The 21,566-nt window shown below is 43.2% G+C and overlaps 1 protein-coding gene across 1 annotated transcript; it reads left to right on the top strand.

The window, feature by feature from the left end:
* Positions 1-456: 456 nt before the first annotated feature.
* On the top strand, positions 457-21,504 carry prrg3 (proline rich and Gla domain 3). Its single transcript, XM_086227198.1, has 5 exons — positions 457-541; positions 9,058-9,138; positions 15,188-15,242; positions 18,864-19,024; positions 19,291-21,504. Exons 3-5 carry the CDS (start codon positions 15,233-15,235, stop codon positions 19,834-19,836), a joined length of 717 nt encoding a protein of 238 aa, XP_086083324.1. The 5' UTR covers positions 457-541; positions 9,058-9,138; positions 15,188-15,232; the 3' UTR covers positions 19,837-21,504.
* Positions 21,505-21,566: the final 62 nt, after the last annotated feature.

Genomic DNA, 21,566 nt, shown 5'->3' with positions numbered 1-21,566 from the left:
TATTATTATTATTATGATAAAAAGTAGTTTTGAAAGGACAAAGTGAAGGCACGACGTACATGACGGTTTCAGTTAAATATAAAGCAGTGAGTTCTACGGGCTGAGCTCTGCCCTCTCCGTATATGTTTGTTTAAACATGAATGCGTGGTCGGGTCCGCGTCGTGAATGTTGGGAAACTGAGTATTTCTTTATAAGGTGTGGCTTGGGGAGTTTTGTGTCCCTCCTGATGCTCACGGTCCGAACAGACGATGTGACGGGCGGAACATCTGTGACAGATGTAGGCGTTACATCTACCGTCCCCGCGCGAGGTAAAGACGTACGTAAGTCCCGAATATTTACAAGTCCACCGTGTTGTTTCTTCTCCGTTCGTCCCTCTTTCCTCATCGCACGGAGCCAGATTTTTCTCGTTGCGATTGGTCAGACGGAACGATTCTCTCCTCCCATTGGTCCTTGGTTACGTCGGTCACGGCCGCGTCGTTGCGAGAGTTGTCTCGGCAAAGTCGCAGAAGAAGGAGACGAGCGCTCAGACAGCGGGATGAAGGTAAGCCAGAGATGATGTGCCTGAGCTAAAACACGCTTAGAGACGGGGCTGAAACCGAATGAGCCTGATTGAACTCACTAGTCTGAAGCTTCGGGCTGCTGTATCCAGGTTTATGTTACATGTATCTGTGCCACTGGAGGAAAAATGCCTTGAAGACTCTTTACGATGATTTGTTCATGTATAGAAGCAAACAACTCCAGCAGCCTGTTCTTCTCCCGCTATAAACACACCTGTTCTAGAGAATTATTAGTGACTTCTATATCGAGAATGTTTGGGCTCACAGTTGTGAAGCCTATTCGGAGCGGCTGAGGACGCGTGTACGTGCGTGTGTGCCGTACCCTTGTGCGTTTGTCTCAAATGTCAGCTCTTGGAGTCTCTCTGTTTTAATTTCCGAGATACATCTTGAAGCGTTAACCCCACGTAATCTAATTATTCAAGGTGGTCCAGATTCAGAGTCTCTCATATTTCTGTCTCTGTTGCTATGGAAACCCCCACCCCATCTCTCTCCTCCCTCGCCCATCTTTATTTATAGTAGCCCATATTAGGCCTAAATGGAGGCCGCCTGCATGTAAAACACTTCCTGTCATAGTTAAGAGAGCAGCATCATACATTAATGACAACCCAGGTGATGTCACTCGATTACCCCAAATAATTCTCAGTGATAACAGCCAACAGGAAAGCAATGACTTGGATGAAGAAATTACAGAAAACATGACAATAAGAGCTTGCAGAGTTTCCATGCTGGCAGGTGGATGATTTTTGGTTATTAAAATTTTGATCATCCTTCAGTTTATTTTCTGCTTTCAAGTGGTGCCATGCGTTACCTATGGATATTTTATTGATAGTTTCTGGCTTCCAACAAGCAGAACAGGCCAGCTGTGTCCATACTGGCTCCCAAATAAGTCAAAGGCAACATGAGGAACTGAACCAGAGGCCCCCCCATGTTTGTCGAGAATAGAAGAAACTGCTGCACCACCTGGTTTTGATATTTAGGGAGGGGGATCACTCATTTGGATTGATAATACATGTCTACTTAACACTAGGAGCAAATTTACAGAAGAGTCTTTTCACACAGCAAATGTGTGAAAATCAGACAAAAGAGAACTGTGTAATTCACAAACGTGCTGCCAAGCAGTTTGTGTCTCATTGATACTTGTGTGAGGTCTGAGGATGTGTTTGCATACATCCTGAGTAAAATGCGGCTCCTCTCTATGCAAATGAGCGCCATTTGAAACAGAATCCAATTCATAAACACCAGCATCTCCAGGATGGGGCACGTTCATAGCAGCGGATGATCTCCAGATGTTGGGTTACTGACCACCGTCTCAGAACAGGAATCGCCTGATTTTAGGCAACTGATCTCATTTACATCCTGAAACATGGTCAATAATAACATGATAATATGACCATCGTCTTGACGTTGACACACGCGCGTCTGTCACAGCTGTCATTGTGATTTATATTCCTTTTTCCTCCATTTCAAATCCTGACATCCTCAAATTACAATCTGACCGTGCAATCAACACCACCAGCACTCAAAGTCTGGAATATTAAATCCCATACAAACTGCAGATTCTCCCCTCAAGATTAATTTCCTGCTTGAAATTTTCAAGAATCTCTGTAGAGCTCCTGGCCTGAAAATCTCTCTCTCTCTCTCTCTCTCTCTCTCTCTCTCTCTCTCTCTCTCTCTCTCTCTCTCTCTAATTTTACCCTGTCTTTATCAGTACACCTTTTGATAATTTTCCATAGCTCAAAGATGACAATAGATTTTTAACAGAACATGTCTTTAGACAAAAACTTAAAATTGGGAGTTTGGTTCACACGAGCTCCAAGTTTTGTTCGCCTGCATTAATAATGTTGTAAAATACTGCAGTTTCAGTGTGTTTATAAGACTGTGAACCTGCAGGCGCTACTGAATGGCCGTATGAGTCTGTAGGGGTTGTTGTAGCAAACGTCATCTAAAAACAGAAAAAAGAGCAAAACCAGTTCTGCTGATGTTGAACTCATGCATCCGCTGTTGAGACCCTCCATAGCCTGATTTGTATCGTGCATCCACTTGATTGCATTTATGCTTTGAAAACAATCAAAGAGGTGTTAAGTTGTTCACACTGGAGCAAAGTAGGGCGAACAAGGCCAATCAGTGTTCTACTCCCATCGGTATTCCTGTTGTGCTGACGTGTTCATGAATTGTCATGGCTAACAGCTCAACAACCAGCGCAAACAGCAGGGAGACGAGGGACAGGTCTTGTTCCTCGATTAGGTTAAAGGGAGTTGATGTTCATCAAATATTCATTTTGCGGATTAGAGTAGAGCCACAATTTGCTGCCACTTAAGAAAACCTCCTTCTGGACCAAATGTTTCCAGTGCTTCCAATAGATAATGCCACTCAGCACTGTGGAAGGCCTTTTTGGAATCCAAGGACAGAATAGCATGGTCAGAGTTGCCAGATTTCTCAGAGAGCACATTAAGCACCCTTCTTGTGTTGTGACAGTCCCACCTCCCTTGTCCAAGACATTCTTTTTGTATATATGTAGCTGATTTGGAATATCCTGGTCTGTATACATTATGCTAAAAGTTATGATTCATGTTTTTAGCTTGTAAAACTGGCCTCTCACACAAGCTGTAAAGGCTTCCAGCTCAGAGATGTCTGGTCAGTATCATTTTCAAAATAAGAATCTATGGTATGCTGGAGCTTATCCCAGCTGACATTGAGCAAGAGGCAGGGTTTCCCCCGAACAGGTCGTTTGCAGGACCATCAGGAGCAATTAGGGGTTCAGTATCTTGCTCTCGGATACTTCAACATGGTCTCCAGGGGAAGTGAGGATCGAACCAGTGACCCTTCGGTTGCTAGCCGGCCACTCTACCTCTGAGCCATGCTTCCCCGTGTACACAAACCATTATGGAAATTAGAGGCTGTTGCACATCATATCAATCACCAGTGCCAATCATTAATTTTCAATTAATTTTTAATTTTCGAACACCAGCACAGTGGTGCAGTGGTCAGCACTGTCGCCTCACCGCAAGAAGGCTGCGGGTTCCAGTCCCGGCTCCAGCACGGGGTCTTTCTGTGTGAGTCTGCTTGTTCTCCCTGTTCCTGCTGGGTTCTCTCTGGTACTCCAGCTTCCTCCACAGTCCAAAGACATCAAGAGGGGACCAGGTTAATCCAGACTCTAAATTGACCGTAGGCGTGGCTGGGAGAGCCAATGGTTGTCTGTCTCTATGTGTTGGCCCTGTGATGGACTGGCGACCCATCCAGGGTGAACCTGGAACCACCCGAAGGCTGCTGGGATAGGCTCCGCCCCCCTTAACAGGATAAGTGGTAGAAAATGGATGAATGGATGGATGGACACCATATCTAAGCCAACCTCATGCACTGACAGAAGGAGAGAGAGCTTTTATCCTAATCGCTCTGTAGGAGTGTCTTCCTCCCCCACCACAGTCTGGTATTTTCACCATCTTCCTCAGACTGGCATTGACGTTTATTCACGATATATTTTTCATCATTTTTATGTACTCCGGCTCCACAGAGATGCCTTACTGCTGCCTCCACTAAGTCGGTCATGCTGTCATCACTGGGCCACCCCAGGGCAAGCAGCAAACGTGCCTGGATTTTATTTTTAAAAGCATATACTGATGCCAGTCCAGTCGTAAGGACTCAGTATTTAATAGAGACTGATACTTTTGATGGATCAAAGTTTCCCAATCAGGTGCCTGTTTATATAATAGGTTTAACAAACTCTAGGCGTAACCCTGAACTGAATGATCGAATCCTAAAACAGCTGATTAGAACTGGCTGAATCAACTCTGAGTATGTCAGTGTGTTGAAGAAGCCTCTTGGATGAGAGGTGAAATTGAAACGAGTCCAGTTGCCTAAGAGCCTTGAACGTTCACTCAAGAGTTACAAGAGTGCTTGACTTCTACAAAGAGGCAGCATTCATGGAGCTCCGATATCAGGATGAGCTATTAACTATGATCACCATAGATAAAAGTCATCCCACTGAACACCAGTGGAGCTGGAAATTTTGATGTGTGCTTATGGGGAGAGGAGAAAAAAAAGCAAGAGAAAGAATTGATGGGGTGACAATTGCACAAATTTAGTCTCTTTAATCTTTATTTGAAAAGGTGCTAATTTTTGGATTGTGGAGAATATTTTGAAATTATAAAGTCTTCCTTATTTTCTTTTCCAAAATTATGGACATTGAATTCAGGCTGTGATCCGAGAGGTCACTCGTCCCTATTGTACAAGCTCTTATTCTGCATCTATATGCACTACATAAAAAAATAGTTGATCATCAAATACACGGAGTGTGGGAAGGAGCAGTGTGGTCTCTAAGGAGAGTAAACACATCTATTATGCCCAGCTCTCCCATTAATGATTTCCCTTTCCTAGCCAGAGAGTGGTTTTGAGCCAGAACTCATGTCTGGCGGAGGGTTCAATCAGAAAATCTCAATCAATCACACGAGATTTGACAGTCAGTGGGGATTTTAGAATTTGAGACGACATCACTGGCGGTGGGAGGGTCCCTGGAGTTTGAACATGATCTTTCCTGGTGAATGGCTCTGTTAAACATACTGATGCTTTCTCTGCAGAGGGGATTATCCGCATTTGCCAGTTAGTGGAAGCATACATCCAGTGAGACGAATCACAGACTCATAGACTGTCTCCTCTGCGTTTGGTACTAACTGACACATTTCTGTATTGAGACCCAGCTGCAGCTTAAAGAATGACGCTAATACTGGTTTATACGCTGTAATCCATGCCACCCATTCATTGATTGGCAGTTAAAGGTGATTATAGCCAGATCTACTCATGTCTTAATGTTGAACAATTACATTGAAAAGTCAGTCATGTACACATTCACATAGTCAACTATTTGTTGCAGCTCTCACTCCTGCCTTGGCTGCAGAAACTGATGTGTTGTGGATTTATATTCCTCACATTTGTGAAGGGTCATAGTTTGTCCCTCTTGAATGAAATACGCACCTCTCTGTGTTGATGATTAGTTGTCCAGGCCTGGCTCTACCCCTACCATGCAAACGATAAGTGAGTTGATAACCCCTGGACCCTGATCCCTGACCGTGGTTGTTTCACCTGGATCATGGTGCAGGCCCAGGTCCAATAACAGCGCCACCCAAAAAACACACTAACACATTCATGGCATTTAAAGCATAACAAAAATCCTGCTCTACATGTGTGAACAATGTACCTTATCCAAGAGACAGTGCAATGCAGTACTATTCCATCTATGATACAGCTTTATTAAAGTCATGTTGTAAAAAAAAATGTGAATAAACTGATCAGATCATTTTAATATACGTGTTGAAAAGTGGTGATCATATTCAGGGTTTCCTGCAGAAATGTTGTTAGTTAAGGTGGTGGGGTGTGACGGGGGGTGGCGGTGTTGTTGTGCAGGGGTGATGTTTTGCGATACAGACTACAGACTCTGCGCTACATTGAACAATTATTTAATACACTAAATATTACAATTATTGTATTTAATAGAAGAAGAAGAAGTCAGTCGGCTAACTAAATTATAATTATCCTGTTAAGGGTCGCCGGGGGGGGGGGGGGGGGGGGGGGCTGGAGCCTATCCCAGCAGCTTTTAGGCGAGAGGCGGGGTTCACCCTGAACGGGTCACCAGTCCATGGCAGGGCCAACACATAGAGACAGACAACCATTGGCTCTCCCAGCCACGCCTACGGTCAGTTTAGAGTCTGGATTAACCTGGTCCCCTCTTGATGTCTTTGGACTGTGGAGGAAGCTGGAGTACCAGAGAGAACCCAGCAGGAACAGGGAGAACATGCAGACTCCACACAGAAAGATCCCGCGCCGAACCAGGGCTCGAACCCACCGTGCCGCCCTGAATATCTTCCCAAAAAGTTTTCTTTTTCTTACTGGAAGATGTCAGATAGCGACAGAGCGCAATGACGTTCAACCAGCAGATGCCGCTGTTCAGATGCATCCCATGATTTTAAGGCAAACCACATAGCCCCACTGTACTTAAAGATTTTAAACACTTATTCCTTTCCGATTCATGACACGTTTTTTTAACGCATTCTGCTGAGAAGTGAGACTGTCGTTGGTCACGGTTTGGAAAGAAAGGAAGAAAGCTGGACAGAATAACATGGCCAATATTGTTTTTTTTTCAAACATGTTAGTTAAGGCGGCATTTGTTGCCAAAGCGGCTGTCTAAGCTGTAAAGTGCTGCGGGAAACCCTGTAATATTTAATTATTTGGATGGAGGAGATGGCTCATGGTCTGCTGCTCCACTTCAGTGAGTTCAGTGTTACTTCATAGCTGCAGTCCAGACTCAATATTAAAATGTTGCATTTCTGGGGTTTCTGCTTCAGTCACATAAGTCATCTGAGAAGCTACTGCAGACTTCCCTGTGCCAGTGTCAAACACAATCATTTCTCTTTAATCAGAAATTTTACAGGCTGTCTCGGCTGTTTGTCAGAGAAGGGTCCGGTCACGCATCTGTGAATCAGCTCGGGTCATATAGCGGTGAAGCAGTATGGCCTCCAGAAAGTAGGTGGTGATCACCACCTCCTGCTGCTCTGGTGCTGCTGCTCTCTGTCTGCCACACACATTCAGAGCTTTGTAAAGGTGGTGTCCTGAGGGGTGTACTATAAAGCGAGATAAGAGGGTTAGCGAGGTTATGATGAGACTGAAGCCAGGGTTTCAATGTCACAAAGGTGTCTCTCTTGTTACTTGGATAGATCTCCATGGTAACTGATGTGGCAAATTTAACCTGGTCCGGAGTAGGTTATGTTCCGAGTTTCGGCTTAAATCGGCTATAAAAAGCGCTGCCCTTTCACTAACCACCTCTTGTGAAAATGGCGTCACCATTTTTGAATAATCCGGTGGACCTCAGGGCAAGGATAGTGCAAGGTCCTCTCCAGAGGGAGAGAGTATTTAGAGACCGGAGTGATCCGCTATCTTTTCCTGACGTCATTCCCTATGAGCGCTACAGATTCTCAGCTGAGGGAATACATTATTTATGCAAACTGCTGGAGCAGCCGTATGTGAGGAACTCCACAATAAGGAGCCATGCACTCACAGGAGTTTTTTTCTTTCTACGTGCATTCAGTTAGTGATGCAGAAAATGTGAGCAAGAATACTCTGCAGCGCTATTCGCAAAGTTGTACTCGCTCTCACTGAACTACTGAATATGTTTGTAGTCCCTGGCCATTTGTCCATGATGGCTATAAAAGAGGCCCCCTACAAAATGGCAGGTTACATACATTTATGGTTCACTATATTAATAATCAGCGTGACACATACTTGTGAAATATAATGTATAAATCGAATTCCTTCATAGGATCCCCTTGGGAGTTTAAGAGCTTTGGATGTGGGAGGCACAGAGAGTACATTGAGTGGTAAAATAAAAATATAAACGTACAAATTTACACGATCTGCAATTTTCTGCAGCATTCCTCTCTCGCCTTATTTGCAGCAGCTGTGTTGCTCTTTGCTGTTTCACTATAACCATAATTGTTTGTAATGGTTATCGTTCATAACCCTCCATTATAGTCATTTGTCCTTCTTGACTAAAGCAGGCGCCACACAAGCTCTCCATTTCCAAAGAGTCAAATGACGCGTTCAGTGTCCCTTTTTATGGGGACGTGCACAGAGCCCGAAGCAGAAAGCCTGAATTGACAAAGAAAGATCGCATCCACCGTCGTGATACCGGTTACCTCTGATTGCCAGTGTAGGGGTTGTCACCTTATTGAAAGAAAGCCTTGCTTTGTCGTCCACCCCTCTGGTGACGAAGCTAAGCTAACAAGAGTAGCTGCTTGATTGAGAGACGCTCACATATCAGTGAGCTGTAGAAAAGAAGCACAGCTGTCACTGATGTAACCACACATCTTGGGTTCACCAAACTGAGCAGGTTGAATGAGAAAATAAGTGGAATACAGAAATACAGAAAGCGGGCTCAGTGGATGATGAGGGTCAGCCATCAGCACTGGACCGTGGCACTGACCACTGAAGCAACACGAGGTACAGTGAATGGTTCAGTGTTTTGTCGTGCTCAGACCTTAGCTGGGTATACTGGGTTTCCTTTTGATATTGTGATTATTTAGTAAAGGTTTTGAAGCATTTTTGGGGGTTGTTTGATTGATTGTTTCGTTTTTTTATTTTAACTGCGCGATGCAACTGCAACAGTTGACAATGTCCATTAAATAGAAGAATACAGTCAAGTCGGTAAAGTTAATTGAATTCATATTTAACTTTATCCTTTCAATAAAAAAAGAACTATTGTAGCGTAATACCCTGCTAGAGACACCAGTTAACCTACTTGAATGTCTGCGGCATTAACAGTGTACAGGTTCTGATGGGAGGTTTTAAAAAATGTTGGGCTTTTTTGCGGGTTTGGGCCTGAGAATTCTGAAAACCTGTCAGGCGGGCCGGACCCTCAGATTTTACTAAGACTGCTTTCTGAATCTTGTTTCAACAAAAATAAATGCATCTTTTATTAATATATATATAAAAACATCGTTCATATTTGTCGCAGGTGCAGGAGACGATACAAGAAGAATGCCAGAAGATATAGTCTCGAAAAGGAGTGTTAAAGTGGCTTGCGTGCCTGAGAGTGGTAAGGAACTTTTTTTCTAACAATTCATTAAAAAGCAAAAAAAAAGACACAGTTACCAAAGTCATTAACCAGTGGGATGTATTTTGGATCGGGGTCATTGAAAAAAATACTTTAGTTTGGGTAGTACAGTCATTTTTACTGCTGTAATCCTTCTGTTTCTTTCTGTGTAGCCCTCCACTTTGATAGCATGAGTGATAATGATAGCATGTTAGCATCGTCTATTTAGACTAGTTTATGGAGTCGACTGAGATTTTGGAATAATCAGAAAGTTGAGTGTTGATGGTTTGTTAGATTTAGAAGTATGTTGTCTGCATATGAATAGTATACCTGTAATGTTATAGTTTTGAGTCTGCGACAGGTTCAGTGAAGCTTTAAAGTAAGTAAGTTGATGTTGGAGGATGAAACCTGTATGGTAATGTAACGCCTATTATTTTGATATATCACATTTCTCACAAGTCCATTGACTGTATTTCTTTTTTGATTGGACCAATCTTATTTATTCAAAGAGCAGCCCCTCTTTTCCAAAGTTATTGCCAGAATTTTCAAAATGACCAAACTTAAAGATTGACATTGTAACTTGTTCTATGAGCTGTTTTTCTTATCAGATGAACCTCTGTCCCTCAGAAATGTTGATTAACGTAAACTTGATTATCATTTAGCTTACTGTTTATTGCATTAGGAACAGGGTGCTTCTTTGAATTATATGCAAAAAACTAACCGATTAACAGAGAAGTAAGCGTGTGCACATGTGTTTCCAGGGAGTTAGTGTGTTGCAGTGGCTTGGAAAAGTTTCCAAAAATTCACTTTTATAACATGGTGAGATTAACATGGTTTTTGCTATTTTTAGCCTTTGTTCTAAGTTCTTTTTGCTGGAAATGTTCAAATTTGCCAAGGATAGGATGGTGTCTGTGTTCCATGCAAGGGCTCAGTGTTGCTGATGGTTAGAGCAGTGTGCATGAAGCTTTTAACCATGATTTATGTGTGACGAGTTGTGGTTTGAACATTAAGATCGTATCATCCATGCTTCTGGTTTGGAAATCAAAAAGTTTCTTTCAGTGTTTTTTTTGTTTTGTGTTTTTGGGGAGTCTATCCATGGAAGGTTTGAGTTTGGCATTATTTCTCTAGAGATCATCTCCTTATTGGTGTGTGAACTCTAGGCTAGTTCTCAGTAGGGATGCACCAATTGCCCGATCAGGGACTGGGATCGGCCAGTTTTCAGCATGACCAGCACTGACCAGTGACCAGCTGGTCAGTGTCACGGTTTTCCTATTCCTAACTGATGCAGTGCTTCGCTGTGAATAGCGCTGAGTCTGTTTTTGATGGATGGCGTGTCTATCTGCACAGAGCTGAATGGGCCAGACAGGAAATTTCCACATGAATGACATAGTAAATCATGTCAAACTTCAAAATAAAAGATCATGTGCAGGCTCCTGATTGCAAAAACAGCCCTGAAAAGAGCACTGTATAAGCATGTACGCTACGTAGATGTGATAGAAACACATAAATCAAGAGACAACAACCAAACCTGCAGAATATGAGCAAGTTAACAAAGCCAACTGGCAGTTGGAGATGTCAGCTGTGAGGAGGACCGACGTGACTGGCATTGCAGCCGGAACGTGGTGCCGGTGGTAGAAGTTGAAATTCAAGTGTGGAAGTTCTTCACTGTAAATAATGAGGATATAAAGCTCGTAATTTGTAAAATGTGTCAGATAGAAAACAAATCTCCTCAAACAAATCTACTTAGGCACTTTAAACTCCATCAGCCCAGTTTGCGGAAGTTAACATGGGAGAGCCGGTGAGGCTAGTTGGCAGAGTGTAGAACTAGCCTGCAGCCTCTCCTGTCCTTCACTGGCTGCTGCGTTCAACTGCTTTTGTTTCATCAGTAAAAGATATTGTTACGCTCATAGTTTGTGTGTGTGTGGTTGTGTGCGCATATCGCTCCCCCTTTGTCTTTCACCGGGCTCCGCCCTCCTTGTGGTCACTGCTGGTGAACACACCTGACATCATTTGGCTCCTCAAGGCTGGGTGACTTGCAGATGGAGCCAATGTGCCACTCGGCAGAACTGGAATGTTCTTTGTCGTGCCAATCGATCAGGTTGTTTGTGTGCAGGGATCGGAAAAAAAATTGATCTCACTTCCTGTCTTAGGGAGTGTGTGCCAGCGTTGTGCTGGTCTACTTTCTAGTGCAACAGTTCAGCTATTTTTGTCTACATATTGGATTGGCCCATTTTCCCTTACTTTAGGTTTAGGGACAGCTGTTTTTTGAGTTTCCGACCAGGTGGTCGGGGTTCCTTTGTTTACCTTTGTTTTTGTAATTATTTCATACTTCTTATTTTGCTATCTGTTGTTCGTGTTCTCTTTTTCACCAGTATTCAACTTTGTTACCCCCCCCCCCCATCCCTTACACCTGTGGGGACGTAGCAGATATGATAGACGCAGCTGGATTATGCTCATTATCATAAGATTTTGTTTCCTCTTTCCAGAAGTAGAGCACTTAATTTATTTATGTAATTTTAAGGGTTGCTAAAGTGAGAAAAGATGCAGGAACCTGCTACAAATTGTCAGTAAGACAAACAGTAAGAGTAATATTTCATGTAGTTATGAGAAGACAAACAGTCTCCATTGAAGTGGATTTTTTACATTTTCATATTCTGTCAAGTGTGGTTCTTGGACAGAAAATCGTCAATGGCAAAATTTGGTATAGGCAAGTCACGTTAACAAAAAAATCAGGAATCGGCTAAGAAAAATGCAATCGGTGCATCTCTCGTTTCAGGTCTTTAATCCAGTGTCTTAGTCATAGAGTCTACCGCACTGACCTTTATACTGGTGGTGTTCACTCCGTCTGTGCCAGTGGATGAATCAGTCTGATCTTTTTCACAGGGTTGTTGCTGTCATTGTCTAGGTTTTCAGCTCATCTTAGTCCACCAGTCTGGAAGGGAGGTGTATTGCTCTTTGTTTTGAGCAAATTCTAGTACCCAAAAAGTAAGTTTCAGTCATAATTTGCTTGTGGTTTTTAGAAGGATTTTTGAGTCAAATCTAGCAGAAGGGCACTGCCATGTTCAATATCACATCTCACAGTTGTGGTTTCGCAATCTCATGGCATCTCGAAGCTCCCTGTCCCTTTTGACAGTTCTTTTTGCATACTCTGTCTGCTCTCCTCCACCTCCAGATATCCTCTCTCCACCTCTCTCTCCGGCAATGTCCCCTCACTTTCCAGTAACGCATCCTGTGGAGACGGTGTAGAGGAGAGTAAAATAAATACAGTTGAAACTTAGACTTTAATGTTGGTTAAATTTATGATGTGTGCACTTAAGAAACGAGGAACAAGTCATCGTTTGTCTGATTGCTATTGAGAGTACTATTGAACAGAATCCTGTTGAAGTCCATCAGAATGTTGTAAACCACAATGCTGTGCAGGTTATTTAAACAAGACTGGGTGTAAACCTGTGTATGGCTTGTCACATGGTCAGTGAGCTGAGATTTGAAGATTTTGTTGCTTGTGTGAGTTTGTAGTTGTTTCATAATGTGTATTTCTGGATATTATATGTCCATGTGTTTTCTGCAGTTTTTCAGTAATATTAGTCCTTGAAAAGTACTGAAACAGCAGAACACATAACATGGTTGTTAAAAGACATTGTTCAGCTCGGGGAGACAGCTCCCTACTGTCTTCACCACCATTAACAATAATAGGGTTGAACTGCATCACTGATTATCAGATTAGTTAAATCAGTAATATTGTAAGATCGGCTGAGGGGGAATTGTGTGATTACGTGTGATTAAGAGTATTGCTCAGGCTGGCCAGTCACCAGGATGTGAACTTGCATCTCAAGCAGGTGGAGCCCATATCACCACAGAATTACAGTGCTGGGACCACTGGCGATTGGTGACTTACGGTTGTTTTCTAGTCTGTAACAACATCTACTGCACGTCTGTCCGTCCTGGGTGAGGGATCCTCCTCTGTTGCTCACCCTGAGGTTTCTCAGATTTTTCCCTGTTAAAAGGGTTTTCTATGGAGTTTTTCCTCAGTGGATGTGAGGGTCTAAGGACAGAGGATGTTGTTATGATGCCATGTGAAGCCCTTTGAGACAAACTGTTTGTGAAAACGGGCTATACAAATAAAATTGTCTTGCCTTGCCTTACCTTACGGTGAGCTACTAGAACACAGCAGATGTAAAACTCAACAGAAAAACAATATCCAACACTTTCATGTCACTAGACATGACTTGCAAGATGGTGTTTCAGGTCAGGTTCTCCAGGACTGTGCAAGTCAACTAGCTGGAGTGTTCACAGATGTATTCAGCATGTCTCTGTCTGTGGCAACAGTCCCAAAGTGCCTGAAATCTGCCATCATTGTGCCAGTGCCTCAGAAGTCCAACATCACCTCTGTGAAAGACTATCGGCCAGTGGGCCTCACTCCGACAGTGATGAGGTGTTTTGAGAGACTCCTCCTCTCTCACATGGAGAACTCCATCCCAGTCTCACTAGACCCTCACCAGTTTGACTGCAGAGCAATCAGATCCACAGAAAACGCCATCTTGCTCTCTTCTTCGCACCGCTCTGTCTCACCTGGAGAGGGTGAGCACACGTGTGAGGATGTTATTGGTGGACTTTACAGTAGCTCTGCTTTGAACACCTGTGTGTGCTTAGTCCCATCCTGTACTCCCTGTTCACCCACGATTGTGTCCCAGAATTTCACAACAACACAATAGTGAAATTGGAAGATGACACGACTGTGGTGGGGCTGAGCAGAGATTCACAAGCTGGTGCACCGGTGCTCAGAAAACAACCTCCGTCTAAATGCTGGAGAGACTAAGGAACTCCTTAACTCCTCAACTTCAGGAAACACAAGGCTGCTGACTTCACTCTGATCTTCACTGGGGGTAAAAGAGTGGGGAGGGTGTCCAGCATCAGGTTCCTGGGAGCTCACATATTTGAGGAATTCACATGGACTACACACACCACCGCACAAGTTAAAAAGGCACAGCAGCGGCTGGCACAAGAAAGGCTGGCAACCTTCTACCGCTGCTCCATAGAGAGCATCTTAACGTACCACATCTCAACATGGTACTGCAGTTGCTCAGCAGCAGACAGGAAGGCACTACAGCACGTGGTGTCGAGTGCACAGAAAATATTTGTAACTCCTTCGGACTATTTTTGACTCCCTGTGCTGCATGAGATCTACACCACCAGGTGCCTCAGAAAAGCAACCAGCATCTGCAAAGACCGCACACGTCCTTGGCATCACCTGTTTGAACTGTTGTCACCAGGCAAATGTTACAGAGCCCTCTGCACTCACACAAGCAGACTGAACAATAGTCTCTTCCCCAGGGCTGTGGCTGTCCTAAAGCTCCAAATAAAAATCCAATAAACTCTCCACTTGACACACTATTACAGCACAGAACATGTTGCTTCTATATGACAATATTTGCTCTGTTAAATTATTGAGTCTTTATATTTGCACACTATTTGCACAATGCGTGAAATTACATTTGCAACTATTCATATTTGATCCATATTCTATCTATTTCCTGTTGTTTTTTTATATATCATTGTTGTATAGAACCATAACAAAATTTCGTTGCACAGTCCTCGTATTCCGCAATGACAATAAAGGCTTATTCTGTTCTATTCTTTTCGAACGTGAATAAGCCATTCTCTTCTTCCTGGCTGCTGAGAGGGTGAAAGCACGAGCATATTTAAATGTTTACACTCACTCGTTCACTCACTCAGTGACCAGGACTTCCTGCCTCAGGCCGGTGTTTGGGTGTCATTGTTAGTATGACCTGATAGGTGTGCTGACAAGTCATTTGTAATTTTGCATCAAGAAAAAACAATCAGGCTCCCCTGATGCCTGACAACCAAACATTATGGTGGCGATTGTAAGAAAGAGAAGGCAAGGCTTCAAGCCTCTGGTAAGTCAGGTATGAACAACACAAAGCTTCAGCAGTCTGGCATTGCTCTTCACTGGCTGTTAGGTATTGATTCATTGTCCTTGTAACAACATTGAGTTAATCATGATGTCTAACACTGGCCTGTGTTCTCCCTGCAGGTCTGTATTTGGTCGGTGTGTGTGTGTCTGTCACAAGGCAGGAGCATGGCTGCAGGTGAGCACAAACCACTCGTACTGTCTCGGATCGATAATGATCATGAACACACGCACATACACACACACACACACACACACACACACACACACACACACACACACACACACACACACACACACACTATGTGATGTTGGTTTGGGAAATGAATGAATGTAACCATTGCCCAGAGGATCATATTAGGAGTTTGTAAATGGCCTGATGTTGGGTGACCAGCCGGGCTCTTATACCCAAGGAAATGCGGAGGGCAATTCCAACACAGGTCTAGAGCCAGCTTTTAGGGATTGGTGTGATTCTGAATCAGTCACAAGTCATTGGTAGCTGCCCTTGCAGTAGAAGGCAAATGATCAACTACACTACATCCACCTGGGGCTTCTGAACCAACCAGACCAGACGTTAAAAACACTGCTTCAAAGAGAGAAATAGGAAAGAATATCTTCAATGGCCTCTTTGTTTTTTTGGTACATGCCTTTGGAGAGCAAATGTGGCACAAAAGAGTCTGCATGTGATTCCCAGGGGTAAGGGTTCCGTGTCAGCCCCCGTATTCCTCCAGATAAGACCAATAAGTGTTTGGTGCTCTTGAAGGAGGTAAATCTGGTGGAACATTGTGCAGATGTCCTCCCTGAGCAATTGACAAAACTGCAGGAAGGCTCCAAACAGTGATGAACCCAGTGGAGGGCTGGGAGAAAAGGAGAGGAAAAGAGGCAATTAACCACCAGTCAGCCCTTATCATTGTGGTCAACAAGGTGATGTGGACAGAACCAGGATTCAGATGCATGATTTTAAGCTCCAGGGTCCATCTTTATAATGCATTCTCCATTAAAAAGGTAATGATTATACATGTCAGGACCCTCCGCAGAGCTAGTGCCAATCATTTCTTGGTGCTCTTGAGATGTAACAGGATACTTTCTTTGTGGCCCTCAGCAGAGGTGCTCCCTTTGCATGCAAGAGTGGTGTAGCATTATGTAGACCTCTTTTAGTGAGGACGTGCGTCGTCCTGCCTCGAGAATAGCAATAGCACCGTGATCTGCACTGGATTGTTCTGTAAGTGTCTCACTCCTGTAATGGAGAATATCAGGACTGCCTGCTTAGGTGCACTACATCTGGAGACAGTCTGGAGAGCCAAATTTCATCCCCTGTAGTTCTGTAGTTGTGCAGCAGCTGGAAAGAGGATTATGGTTTGTTAGGTCCCATCAGCAGGTTTTGCAAAGTTATGGCACGATTTCTGTTAACTCTTGAATCATACCAGGACGACCTTTAAGTACACTTTCATACTGACATTTGCAATAATACATGGTGTTATTTATGTCATTAAATTCATATAGTTAAAAAGATACTAGAAAATGTAATTCATTTTCATCCTTTTTTATGCAATAAGGGGGACTACCAAAGTAAGAATTTAATCGTCCAAGTAACCACTTCTTATTACCGTGGTTATGACAACTACACTCCCTTGACCTCTCAGATATATTAATAGAAAACACAGTGCAAATGGAAATAGCAAGTGCTTATTCAAATTATCAGAACTGAGAGTTCTGTTAGGTCCATTCACGTCAAGAAACACAGAGATGATAATGAGCTTGATTTGTTTATTATAGTACAAATTGGCAGTATGGCTCTGTTCAGAGGAGTCCCCTGATAATTTTTCATGAGCACCATGAAACAGGGGACCAGCAGCGTGAGGGAAGGTTCTCCCAGTTTAAGACTGGAAGAGCAAACATACCCCTGTGAACAGAGGAGCAACATGACATAGAAGGAACTATGCCATGTACAGTATACACGACAAGGTGGAGCTGGGGAGGTAGAGGGTAGCAAGTTGCGAGCAGGAGCAACTGTGCAGCAAATAGCAGCAGATAGCAGCAGGTAGCAGCAGATAGCAGTAGATAGCAGTAGATAGCAGCAGATAGCAGTAGATAGCAGCAGATAGCAGTAGATAGCAGTAGATAGCAGCAGATAGCAGTAGATAGCAGCAGATAGCAGCAGATAGCAGCAGATAGCAGTAGATAGCAGCAGATAGCAGTAGATAGCAGCAGATAGCAAAAGATGGCAGCAGATGGCAGTAGATAGCAGTAGATAGCAGCAGATAGCAGCAGATAGCAGCAGATAGCAGTAGATAGCAGTAGATGACAGCAAATGACAGTGGGCAGAGCAGCATAGTCAGAAGCTAGCAGAGTGGTAGTTGAGGCCGCGTGACATTTAAGTTGAGAGGGGCCGATCAGAAGCGAGGGATTTGATCAGTTGATGCGGAGCAGCTGTAGATCAGCTGATTGATCAGTTTGATTGATGGACGGGAAAGCCAATAGCGCTTGACTACCACGGCCTGACAGAACAAACGCTGACGCTCGATTTCTACAAGGGTCAAGAAAAATCTAAACAAGGCAAATTTCACAAATATATTAACTGTCCTTAAATGACCGAAATGTCTCAAGATGATTTGTATTTGAGCCTCTTGCAGAAGCCATACATCCAAACATAAAGATTATGCAATAATAGCTAGAAATGGGTCAACTCAAGAGATAGCCCTGTTTGCAGATGATATTGTACATTTTGTTCCATCCTTGAACTTAAGCAATGTCTTTGCAGCTACTGCTCAGTCTCAGGGTATAAAAAGAAATTCAACCAAAGGCAATGATGATCTCTCTTTTTGCTGGTCCTGAAGGTTTTAGGTACTTGGAGGTTATTTTAACATCTAGCCCCACAAAGCTATTTGCTGCTTATAACGAAGAGTTAATTAAACAACTCAAACCAAGTGAACACAATCGTAAGTCCTTCCCCTCTTTGCCCGAGAGAGTTGTTAATTTGCTTTAATTAGTCCCGGTAAGAGTACCAGTGTCCATCCTCGATATGATCTCCAAATGTTTTTACTGTGAGAAAAAGAGGATTAGGCTAAGACTAAAAGCCCTGCTCTTATCCAAAGATAGGCCTAACTCTTAGAAAAAATGCTAACTAGATCCATATTGGATTCTCCATCCTATCCCCATAGGAGAACCCTGTTTGGTTCCCCTGTTCATTAGGAATCCTCTGTTGTAACCCCCCTGTTCTCTGCAGGGCTTTCATCAAGATCCCTCCAAGCAATTTCTACCAAGAACCCTTTTATACTACAAGTGTTTCAACTTCATTAGTTAAAAAAAATAAAAATCAAATAAAAGTTTCACCTCAATCTTCTTGTTATTTTTTGACCAAATTGTGTTATTGACTCCCATATATTGTATATTGTGGTGATTCATCATTATTTTGCAATTAGCACTGTTTAAAACGTTGACACTGGGAAAAGACTCAAGCAGTTTTAATGAGAAGTTTTTCACTGAGTATGTCAAGGACAGTGATGATTTGAATATACTTTTTAAAACAGAAAATTACAAAAATATGGTTTAACTTTGACATTTATCATGTAACCAGTAGAACCAGCAAACACAGTTACAGTGTAATTCATATTAGCCTTTCTTTTTTTGTTGAATGGATTCTCTTGGAATCAATATTTAAAACGTATCGTTCCAGGATGGATATCAAAGTCATTGGTAAAAGTTTCAATATAAAGGGAAAAAAGCATGATACACAGCTGTACTGGTGACTGCTTCATGACTATTGTGGATTAATTTTCCATGCACTTCTTTTTTGTAGCATTCCTTGATGGTAGGGATGCACATTCCATCCTGAAGCGTTTACCTCGAGCTAATGGCTTCCTGGAGGAATTTCGACAGGGGAACATTGAAAGGGAGTGTGGTGAAGAGAGCTGCAGCTTCGAGGAAGCCAATGAAGTATTTGAGAATAAAGAGAGAACGGTGAGATGGTGTTTTACTGTTCAACGCTTTTAACAAGAGAACTGAACAATTTCTCCATCAGTCAGAAGTACATTGTAGAAATAACATTATTACTATGTTATCCAATCATATAACTAGTAATAAAACAGCCATTTTTTTTTCAATTTTTGCATAAATGTAATGAATTGGATTTCATATTTCCCTCCTACCCGGACTGGTGTGTGTTGACTTTGAGTTCAGTAAAGACCTGCCAATGTTAACCTAAAACATGTTTTCTTACCCTACAGATGGAATTTTGGAAAACTCGCAGTGTCTACACAGTGAGCAGCAACAACGGGGGGCGCTCTGAGCGTGCTGACACCGTGTACATGGTGGTCCCCCTCCTAGGGGTGGCCCTGCTAATCATCATTGGCCTCTTTCTCCTTTGGAGGTGCCAGCTTCAGAAGGCCACACGTCGACGACCAGCCTACACCCAGAACCGTTACTTAGCCAACAACCGCAGTACCCGCAGTTTACCACGCATTCTGGTTCACAGAGAAACACCTGCACACACCGATAGCTCGCACCCGGAGTCCAGCTCACGTCCCACTATCACAATAAGTGGTGCTGAGAGAGGAGGAGGTTTCCAATCTGACTCCCATGGTGTCCAGAACACTCGGACCCTCTATGTTCAGGACTCCTCCTTGTCGGTGGCATCAAGGTTGTCTGGCGCCACGCCCCCACCATCATATGAGGAGGTTACAGGACACCTGGAAAGCAGTGGGGATGAGACCTTGGGACCTGCATACAGCGACCCTCCACCCAAATATGAGGAGATCATCAAGGAGAAATGAGACAGAGGGTAAAATAATGCTCAGAGCTCCCCCATTGTGTCTGACGGTGGTCAAGGCTGGCAGAAAGAGTGACTCACTTGGTGCTGGAGATCGCTTAAACGCATCTTTTTTTTCACCATACATTTGCTTTACTCGTGTATTCAGCTGAAAGCCACTCATTCTCATGAGCGCCAGGATCAGTGTTTTCTCAAAACACCTTGTCAGATACATCATTTTCAGTCAAATTTTGTTTTGCTAGATGCGAAGACCTGACTGTGTCCTTCCTGCTGCCACAATAGGGAAGAATGTACTCTGAGGGGGAGGGAGAGGCTTTGGCCCTGGAAGTAGGCTAAAGAAGCACCCAGGATGGGATGTGGGCTCAATGCTGCAGTTGGGATCAACAGAGTGTGAAAATTTGCCAACAAGCTTGTGCTGCATTTCTTATCTGTCTGTATATTCATTGCTCTGTGTGTGGTGCTCATACTGTAACTATAGTTCTGGGTATATAGACTGACTTACATATTTAAGACATTTTGGGATTTTGTGTCCAAGTCGCTGTTTAGTTTTCTTGGTTCAAGTGTTGCTTTAGATCATAAACAGTTTTAGTTGTCATAGAAAATATGAAAACTTTTAGTGAAATAGCCAGATCGGCTCTGGTCAAACTCATGACAGTTGCAATGATCGAGCCTTCACCTTTAATCAGTGTTGTGAAAACTCATTGGCATACTTAACTAATTAATTAACTAGTAACACATTATGACATCAGTTTATCCTAGTGCGCTCATAAGTACCCACAAAGCCGCTGACACCTTCTGTGCTCAGTCTATGTGAATATTAGGGTTGACCAAATACCGAGGACTCGTATTTGACCAATTATAGTGACAGATTCATTCCTCTCAACCAACAGTAGGAATGATGACAAATATGCAATTTAATTCAAAGACTCAACACTCACATCTTGATTTTCTCTCGCTTACCTGATTTGAAAATGATAATTGTTTCACTGTCTACAAAAATGTGAACACGTATTTTTGCTCCCATTTTCTTGAGTTCAAGGAAAAGATCCAATACTTCTAATATACGCTTAATATTTTTTACTAACATTTTTTTTAAAAAATCCTTTCGTTAGCACTTCATATTCACCAAAAAAATCCCTCCACCTGACAGGTGTTGGATGCCAGCGTGAAAGATTACAGGTGATTCTTGGACTTCTGTCAAAACACCTCTTGACAGGTTTTGATGGAGCGAGCAGTTGGCATGCTGACTCCAGAAATGCCCACTAGAACTGTTGAACATCAACTGAATGTCCTTTTCATGATCATCAGCTGTCTCCGACAGTGTTCCTGGGAAGTTGGCATTGTAACTACACCAGCCAAGGACACATCTGGCTTCTTCACTTGCAAGATGGTCTGAGACCAACTAGCCAGACAGCTCATGCAACAGTTGGTTTGTACAATCAAAGAATTTCTTTACAAACTGTTAGAAAGCATCTCAGGGAAGCTTATCTGAGAGCTCGTCCTCCTCTGGGGGATTTGGGCCTGACTGCAGTTTGTCGTTCTGACTGACTTAAGTACGCAAATGCTTTGCTATTAGCTTGGAGAAGTGTTCTCATTATCCTTGTTGACACTGTTCTGAGCAGACGGCAGCATGTAGTGTATGGTGTTGTGTGGGCAAGCAGTTTGATGATGTCAGCCCATGGTGGTGGTGGTGGTGGTGGTGGGAGGGTGGGGTTCCCAGGTGTTGCATGGCCT

Source organism: Aulostomus chinensis, chromosome 15 (genome assembly GCF_037954235.1).
Source record: "Aulostomus chinensis isolate RoL2024-O1b breed Wild chromosome 15, RoL_Achi_v1.0, whole genome shotgun sequence".
NCBI lineage: Eukaryota > Metazoa > Chordata > Actinopteri > Syngnathiformes > Aulostomidae > Aulostomus > Aulostomus chinensis.
The sequence above is the reverse complement of the archived record's forward strand: the minus strand, read 5'-3'. Positions and strand labels throughout refer to the sequence as shown.